General features: G+C 39.0%; 1 protein-coding gene across 1 annotated transcript; it reads right to left on the bottom strand.

Moving 5' to 3' along the window:
- Positions 1-831: 831 nt before the first annotated feature.
- LOC143603643 (calcium-transporting ATPase 2, plasma membrane-type-like) lies at positions 832-7,082 on the bottom strand. Its single transcript, XM_077080391.1, has 7 exons — positions 6,888-7,082; positions 6,400-6,451; positions 4,390-6,308; positions 3,976-4,306; positions 3,575-3,873; positions 3,131-3,493; positions 832-1,136 (listed from the first exon to the last, which is right to left on the bottom strand). Exons 1-6 carry the CDS (start codon positions 7,062-7,064, stop codon positions 3,254-3,256), a joined length of 3,018 nt encoding a protein of 1,005 aa, XP_076936506.1. The 5' UTR covers positions 7,065-7,082; the 3' UTR covers positions 832-1,136; positions 3,131-3,253.
- Between the last annotated feature and the right edge of the window lie 2,213 nt (positions 7,083-9,295).

The raw sequence follows: 9,295 nt of genomic DNA, 5'->3' as shown, positions 1-9,295 counted from the left end.
TATTTGATCGTAATTAGTATCTAGCTACATCAATGTCTTAACCCTTTTACCACTTATATATCCATCTTCACACCATCAACCCTTGCCACATAACAATCCTTTAAATTCCTCTTAATTTGTACAACTTTCACATGTTAATAGGTGAAGATTTGATAAATGATAACTAAACATTCTTTGTGTTATCTTCTGCTTCAATTATTTAGCATTGTGCGATTTTTATACACCTTTACACCGAGTGTTTTGAGTGAATCATAGGAAATACTTGCACCCATTTTACCTTTTGATTCGGTTTGGTACAATCTTAACATTAGAAAGGCCCACTCGATTTTTCAAGTTATTTGGGTGTTTTTGTAGCTAGGAGGAGCTAAACTATTTGACTCGCTTAGATTAGATGAATCCTAATAATACTTAAATTAAATCTCTCTACTTTAATAAAAGAGTATCATGGGTGCCTCATGTGTTCTTTTTATATCTAAACACCTTGACTTATCAGGCCACTTATTAACTGTTTTAACTACACTAACGGATACTAATTAAATCTCTTAGGCCTTGGCTACTGTAACTGAAATATTGACACACGCCACTTTATCGTGTCACCTAGGGCTGAAGAAATTTCGATATAGAGGCTATGTCTATTTAAGAAAATATACTAGGTCTGAACTTGCTTGACCAAATTCTAGAGTTTAAGTTGTTTAACAATGCCTTATAATGATGAAACATTGTACAATGTAAAAAAAATGGCAGACAAAGCAAGAATTATTTTGAATTTAAGAATTTGCTTTATTTCATACAATTTGGAAGCTATGATCTTTAGGGAGCTAAGCTAGAATAGATACAAAAAACTGAAACTACTTCATTTTTCAATATGATTAACAAAGTAAATGCAAGTAATGTACATTATATTTGGAATTCAAAATAGTTTCTACTAAACAAAGCATTGAAAATAAAATAGAAAATAAGTACATAACTGTCCTGACATACGCTTTACACAAATAACAAATCAAGACATGCTGCACATATGGATACTAGCCAGGTTAATAGAACGCCGAAGTGAGGAACAAATAGATTTCCTTTGAGATCTAACGCCTTTCTAAGCAGCACGTTACCTCAAACAGAGATTCTCTTCACGAGCACATGTAACATCCTAAAATTTATAATGTTAAATAAAGAAAGTTACGTTTAGTGATTTCGCGTTATTAAGTAATTAATGTCGAGTAAAGAACGGATCATGGACTTAGATTCATTATGATGGGTTAAATGAGAATGGGCCTTAGGTCCATGGGCTTTAAGGGATATAAATATCCCCTAAACCAACCTAAAACCCTAAACCCTCATTTCATTTCCATCATAATCTCTACACACTCAAAAACACACACATACACTACACCATATTCGGCCGAGAGAGAGAGACATCCGAGACCAAGAATCAAACCGACAATTATTAGATCTTCAATATACGAGATAACCGAGCAAACCGTGACCACACCGAACGTATAAAAGGTATGTTCTTGACCTTTAAAGTTTACGTTTTATTGAACGTTTATCCTTTTGAATGTCCTTAAGCTTAAAGATCCAAGCTTTATAGTATATACGGGATATATATACGACCGAAAATGGTTAGGGAACGTTAGTGGGTGATGTCGAACCATAACAAGGGTATTAAAATCGCCAAAATGCTTGATAAAAACCAAACCCGTAGCTGAACTGGGCAACTTCGCCTGCGAACTGGGCAACTTCGCCTGCAAAAGCTTAACTTCGCCTTCAAAGCTTAACTTCGCCTTCGGCCAAGTTCGCCTAACTGATAACTTCGCCTAAGGCCAAGTTCGCCTAACTGATAACTTCGCCTAAAGCTAAGTTCGCTTAAGGTTTAACTTCGCCTAAAGTTAAGTTCGCTTAGAAAATAAATTAAAAACCTAATGAAAAATGTGTTAAGACAGTTAATGGAAATAAAATTTTTCCAAGCTGACCTGGCAGCTCGACCCCAGCCAGGGGCTCTGCCCTTGGACCCTGCTAGGGGTTGCCGCCCCTAGACCCCGCTGCCAGGGGCGCTGCCCCCGGACCCCGTTCGTTGTGGGTCATATAAAGATAGAAATACAACATGAGTAGTAGTAGTTAATTGATACGTATACTTGTTATACAGTCAGCCGTGCACAACTGAAGAAAGGGATAACTATTAACGGAGAGCGTAACAGGATTCAGGTGAGTTTCTAGCCCCATTTATGTGTTATGTTTTCGGGGCTGTGTGCATACTCAATATGTTTGTTAATACGCTTATCCTAAGAGATAAGTGTATGCCTTATGTGGATAATGTGAAATGTATGAATGATTGCTTGATGGTACGTGAACGATCTTCGGATATTGCACGTACTGTCAGGTTGTAACGTTATGTATAAGATAAGTATGATATGTATGCTTATGTGTATGAAAGTGATAAAGTTAATAAAAGAAGGAAATGATGGTTGTATGGTTGTATGGTTACGAAAAGGGTACCGAGCCCTAATAATACTCGAGGTATGATGTATGGTTGTATGGTAACGAAAAGGGAATCGAACCCTACTAATATTCGAGAACTAGGGAACCGAACCCTACTAATATTCGAGGAAAGAGGGTACCGAGCCCTAATAATACTCGAGGAAAGAGGGTACCGAGCCCTAATAATACTCGAGGAAGGAGGGTACCGAGCCCTAATAATACTCGAGGTATGATGTATGGTTGTATGGTAACGAAGAGGGAATCGAACCCTACTAATATTCGAGAACTAAGGAACCGAACCCTACTAATATTCGAGGAAAGAGGGTACCGAGCCTTAATAATACTCGAGGAATGTAGGGTGTAATGCTCTTTATAACGTAAGATATGAAAGTGAGTAGGATGAGGCAGCTCGCTTGAGGAGACACGTGGCACTGAATAAGAGGCTGGCATCGGAAGACTCAAGACGTTTAAGTTTAATGTTTCGTTTATTTTGAAAGACAAAATGATGTTTTAAGACAAGACGTGTTTTGTTATGAAATGTTTTATGAAAGCTTTTATATTCCGCGAAAGTTTTAATTAACTCTGATATTTAGAACTGTATTTATGAGTAAATCTAACACGAAAGTAGGGCTACCGGTAACGGGGCCTTACAGCACAGCAATTAACATACTTTCTTATAAAACATTCCAATTGTCGTGCTCTTGAAGAGAACCTCTGTTTGAGGCAAAGTCCTACTTAGAAAGCCGTTAAAATCCAATGGCTTTCTAAGTAGGACTTTACCTCATACCGGAATTCTCTTCAACAAGACCGCAATCGGCATGCTTAAAAATCCAGTCAAAACACTAAACAACCATTGTGTGGCCGTAAGCGGTGACGTGTTCGCAAAGGTACCCAAGTACTCGACTATTATTATCTGGAAAATAACAGTCGCGGCAATAACGCTTACAAAAACCTTATTCTTCAAAATCCCATCTAACACGTCCACCTTCTCCATTTCCCGAGAGTTCACCTCGTTGAATAGCTGTTAATTCATCAGCCAAATATAAGCTCATGTTATTGAAAACTTCAACTCAGTTAAAAATTTTATAAGAAGTTAAGTTACCTGACAGAACACGAAGCAGTTGAAAATGAGTGTGTTGAGGATGATTTCAGAATCATCTCCATCAAGCCCGAAAAACGACTTCCCTTTTGATTGAAGCAACCATATAACTGCAAACTGGTAAACTGCCTGCCCGAATATGTTCCTCCACATGACATTGCTAATAAAATTCCCCTTCCTTCCAACAGGGGCCCGCTTCATCAACTCATCATTCGGTGGCTCAGTTGCCAGTGCCAATGCTCCCAGTGTATCCATGATCATATTCACCCACAATAGTTGAACTGCAGTGAGCGGTGCACTCCCTAAATAACCAAAAAAACACATTAAAAAACAGGACATGTTTGCTAATTTGTTTCTAACATATGTTTGTTCCTAACTAAGTATAAGCTTTTGAGCCAATGTACCTGTCAAGCAAGCTGAAGTGAAGTTGACTATCAAGGCAACAATATTAACCGTGAGCTGAAACTGTACAAACTTTTGAATATTGACATAGACCGATCGTCCCCATTTGGCCACCGTGACAATTGTGGAGAAATTGTCGTCTAGAATAATGACATCAGCACTCTCTTTCGCCACCTCGGTTCCCGCAATGCCCATAGCAAGGCCAATGTCGGCTTCATGAAGAGCCGGGGCATCGTTAGTTCCGTCTCCAGTAACCGCCACAACCTCACCAAATGTTGTTCTCAAGTGTTTCACCAGTGTATGCTTATCTAGAGGCGAAGAACGTGCCATAACCTGTATAAAATTGACCAAAAATTGACTTTTTGTTGACTCGGATATTAATTAAGTCCATTTATGTAAATTGGATTTAAACAAACCTGAATCTTGGGGATTATCTCCATTAATTCTTCAAGACTTTTCTCACGAAAATCAGGACCCTCGATAGCAAGCCCATCATCTGTAAGGATACCACATTCTCTAGCTATAGCCTTTGCAGTGTTAATATTGTCACCTGTAACCATACGGACGGTTATACCAGCCGATCTGCAAAGAGCCACCGACTCCTTGACACCTGGACGGACCGGATCTTTAATACCCACAATTCCTATACAAGTATACCCGCTCGATGGAATTGGAGTTTCGGGTGAGAACCCGCTTTCCAGGTCTATATAAGCAAGACATAGAGTCCTAAGAGCTTCACCCGCAAATGACTCAATTGTACTTGTTAAACGGTTAAGAGACTCTTCATCGAGAGCAACAACTTCACCATTTTCGTTAATCACTTTGTCACAAGCAGCCAACACTATTTCTGAAGCACCTTTACAGTGGGCCCGTACGCCACCTTCCGGAAGCTCGAGCACCACACCCATTTGCTTCTTTGTCGAGTTAAACGGCTCGACTTGGATGACTTTCGTTGACTCGTGTTCGGCTTGGAAATCACCACCAAGTGACAACCCAAACTCCAAAATGGCTGTGTCGGTTGGTGACCCGAGAATCACACGTTTTCCTTCTTTGTTAACCACAACTTCACCGCCAGTGTTAGTGAATATCGACTGCACAAGAATCTTTTTAACACTTTCGGGGATTTCTTGTTCGCCAACATTCATACAAATGCAGGATTTGACAACCGTCATGTGGTTGGTGGTTAGCGTCCCGGTTTTATCACTGCATATAGTCGTGGCAGACCCCATGGTCTCACACGCGGCTAGGTTTCTAACAAGTGCTTTGTCATTCATCATCTTCTTCATGGCAAATGCAAGGCTCAATGTTACAGCCAACGGCAACCCTTCAGGAACCGCAACCACAACAATGGTGACAGCAATAGCAAAATACTCCAACAGCATCAAGGCATCATCACCAGACCAACTCCATTGACTCCCTTCACCAATCTTACTAGCAAATAACTTTTGAACCAAAACCGCAAAAGTCACTATAGCGAACACAAGGCCAATCTTTCCAATAATAGTTGCCACGCCATTTAACTTAACCTGTAACGGAGTTTCATCATTTCCACCTTCGGTTAGAGTCGCCATCAGTTTTCCCCATTGGGTTCTCATTCCAACCGTCACAACTAACATCTTACACGAACCGTCTTGAACTTTAGTTCCCGACAACAAGTAAGGATTCTCGGTGTTGACTTTGACAGGCTCACTTTCACCAGTCAAACTTGATTCATCAATTGAGACTGCAAACCCGGAGAGGAAAAGCCCGTCTGCAGGGACTTGGTCTCCAATACCGAGATGAACAATATCACCTGGAAGCAGCTCGTATATTGATAGCTTCTGTCTGTACCCGTTCCTAGTAACTTGAATCGATATTTTCTTTTTCTCTTTGTCTAAATCCCTAAACTGCAGTGATTGGCGATAATCACTCGTTGCGGTTACAAACACCACTAACAGAATACTAGCCACGATTCCAAGCCCGTCATGAGCACCTGTGGGCCACCCTTCAGTTGCAATGCCAACGATCAGAGACACAAATGCGCATACAGCAAGGACCATAAGTGTCATATCTTGAAGAGCTTCATATACAAACACCCAAAAGCTTCGTTGTTCGCGTTCAGTGAACTCGTTGGTTCCAAACAGTTGTTGTCTGGAAGTCAACTCTTTTTCATCTATAGCAAGCCCATTGGTAGTACATGTTTTAAGCTTTTCTGCAACACCGTCTACCCCGCCATGGCCTTTTAGCTTTTCATGGTTGTGGCTTTCAACAATAATGCTTGCATCATCAGCGCTGATGCCAAAGCCAGCTGCCTTGTATTCCTCAGGTAAGGTATGACTGCCGCTGACTTCCGCGCCTGCATGTATAATACAATAATGTTCATAAGAATGACATTACTCATTCCATAATGAACAAATGTTGAACTAATGTATATATTGAGAACTTACCATTGAGAAGATGAAATGCAGCCTTTGATACCAAAACAGCAACCCTTAATTTCTGCATTCATAAAAATGGTACGAACAATGATTAAAGAGCTTTTAGCATAGCGGTATCAACGTGCATAGTAAATGTCTCATAGTTGAGGGTTATAGTCCCATGGTAGACAGAAGTGTGAGTTAACTATTCTAAAAGCAAATAATTTAACCAATTCCGGCTCAACGTGTTTTGGGACCTAAAGCGTTTTCTAAATTGAGCCATTTATTTCAAGATCCTAATACGTGAGAATATGATAACATACATTTTTTGTATTCGATTTCTAAGTGTCACAGTATCACATTCCAACAAAATGTAGGGGCAAAATAATATTACTTAGAGCAGTTTGTTTGTATGGATTATAGTAACAGATACACGATTTGCAAAAAATGGGGGAAAATTGACAAGTGTTTGCGAAAATGCTTAAAAGTTTAGAAAGCAATTAAGTGTATGAATGAACCTGATTTGTACGGCGCATAGCAGCAGCCTCATTCCGCTTGTCAAGATTGGCGGTGAAACGAAAGCGTCTTTTGGGGTTTTTGACAAGACCACACAGCTTTCTCCATTTCTGTAAAGCTTCATCGGACGTATGCTTCGGTTTCACTTCCCCAAAACCTTCATTCAAATAATTCTCCATCCTAATTCTTCAACTACTCCCAGAATCTGTTGTTTACTATTAATTTATAAATTGCTCATGCCTATATTTATACCATATGAACAGAAATCACAGGGAAATTATCAAGCGACAAGAGTAGAAAGTTACACCTAAATTATCAAGGATCAAGGAAACTTCGTAGCCATTGTTAATTAATGGAATTCAGAAATCGTAGACGTAAAAGAACGTCTGTAGACTGCGACTTATTTGTAGGAGATTGGCGCGAAGATTCCATTGCTGACGTCATATGTCTTTCTTTCTTTCTTTCTAAAAAGTCGTCTAGTCTTCCTAACGCGTAAAAGCCGTGTAAATTGCCGAGGGTCTTTTTAGATTAATGCTTTTTTTTTCTCCTATATTAAAAAAAATATTAATAATAATAAATGATTAGAGAAAAATCCAAATTTTAACTAACCACTTTTAAAGAGTAACCTTCTTATTGAGAGAATCTTCAAAATGATCACTTCTAAACCGTCATTCTATCCAGATTTTCAGAATGATCTGACAGTTTTTTTACGTCAGTCAAAGAAAATCCGACCTATTTTGTGTTTCTTTTAACAAAGTGAAACATTATAGGAATAATAATTAGTTTAGAGAGAGAAAGTTGTTACATTAGTTTAGTTGGTTAGAAATTGGATCTTGGGATTGGGAATTGGGGAGACTAATGGATGTTATATTAATTTAATTAATTTGGTAATATTTTTTTAAAAACAATAGGATTCTTTGAAAACAGTTGGATCGACCAACTTTGTTTTAGTAAATGTTGGATCAATCATTTTGCTTACACACGGCATCCTTTTATTGGGTGATCAAAACAATCGAGGTGTCATAACTAGAACCTCGGTCCGACGGTTTTTGGATGACCATTTTGTGTATTTCGGCTAAAGAATGATTAGTGTTGGAAAATGAGTGGTTAAAATGGCTATTTTGAGGGTTTTTCTAATCATAATGTGTAAGTATATGTAAGGAAATATATGTGTTATATGTATGACCATGAGCAGGAATTATTGAATTTCAACGAGTTGTCATTTTCTTTTTAACATGACATTAAACTATCTTGTAAACGAGGTCAAGTTCAAGGGACAAGTGGGCAACTGATAATCTCAAGAAAGTGTCATACCACCAAGGCATTATACCTAACCTGTTATTAAAACACACACAAACACTTCTATATGTTATTTTATTTTTAGAAATTCATAAACTATAGAGGGGCGGCACAATTAGAGGTGCACATATCGTGTTTTTCAAATACCCGATTCCGGGTATGAGATTAGGTTTGGGTATTGGAAATAACCAGTTTGGGTCTTGTATTTAAAAACCATACCCTATGCATCGGGTTCAGGTCGTGTATAGAACCGGGTATTGAATACCCTATTTTCGGGTATTGAAAAACCCTGTTTTCGGGTATAGATTAGGTTTTTTTTAAGTTGCACATTTTAGGGGTATATTTAGAGTATTTTTGGGGTAATTTCATGTATAGATCGGGTATTTGAAAAACCCAGTTTCGGGCATTGGAAAAAACAGAGTTCGGGTATGGTATCGGTTCGGGTTTTCGGGTACTACCGGGCACAAATCGGGTCTGGTTTCGGGTACGGATTTTGAACTGAAATGCATACCTTATTCGTACCCTACGGGTTGGTTCAGGTATTAAAAACCCGGGTTGGTCCAAGACGAAGTTAATGCCCGAGCCCAAATTTGAAAGGCCAAACCAAACTGAAAACCTTAAGTTTAAAATCGGCTTATATCATTTATATGGGCTATAGTTAAACTAGAATATCATTATTAGATGATGCTATAAATGGAGAGGAGAAGAACCGGCATAGCAACAAGGGCGACGTGTAGTCGGGGATCATCTCGGGTATTCGTTTGTCTCATGGGGGTCCAGTTATTTCTCACCTTTTTAACGCAGACGATGCGATGATTATAGGCGAGTGGCCTTCGGATAATATCAGAAATGTAGCAAGGATACTTAGGTGTTCAGGGTTGAAAATTAATTACCAAAAATCTAATCTTTTCGGTTGTAAAGCTAGTGACCAGGAGGCTGCTTACATGGCGAGGGTGTTGGGGTGCAAAACTGGTTCGTTTCCTTTTGTCTACCTGGGTATTAAGGTTGGAGTTAACATGAACATGATTGCAAACTGGGAACAAGTGATTGATGTGCTTGAAGATAGGCTCTCGTTATGGAAATCACATACTTTATCTATTGGTGGTAGGGT

Source organism: Bidens hawaiensis, unplaced genomic scaffold (genome assembly GCF_021521415.1).
Source record: "Bidens hawaiensis isolate Kalapana, Puna unplaced genomic scaffold, B.hawaiensis_p1.1 tig00062324_1, whole genome shotgun sequence".
Lineage (NCBI taxonomy): Eukaryota > Viridiplantae > Streptophyta > Magnoliopsida > Asterales > Asteraceae > Bidens > Bidens hawaiensis.
Note: the sequence above shows the minus strand (reverse complement) of the source record. Positions and strands in the feature narration are given on the sequence as shown.

Coding starts and splice junctions, on each gene's coding strand:
- LOC143603643 (XM_077080391.1), bottom strand. CDS start 7,064: ATGGAGAATTATTTGAATGAAGGTTTTGGGGAAGTGAAACCGAAGCAT. Junction 6,452..6,887: donor CTATGCGCCGTACAAATCAG/GTTCATTCATAC, acceptor TTATGAATGCAG/AAATTAAGGGTTGCTGTTTT. Junction 3,494..3,574: donor ACTGCTTCGTGTTCTGTCAG/GTAACTTAACTT, acceptor ATGAATTAACAG/CTATTCAACGAGGTGAACTC.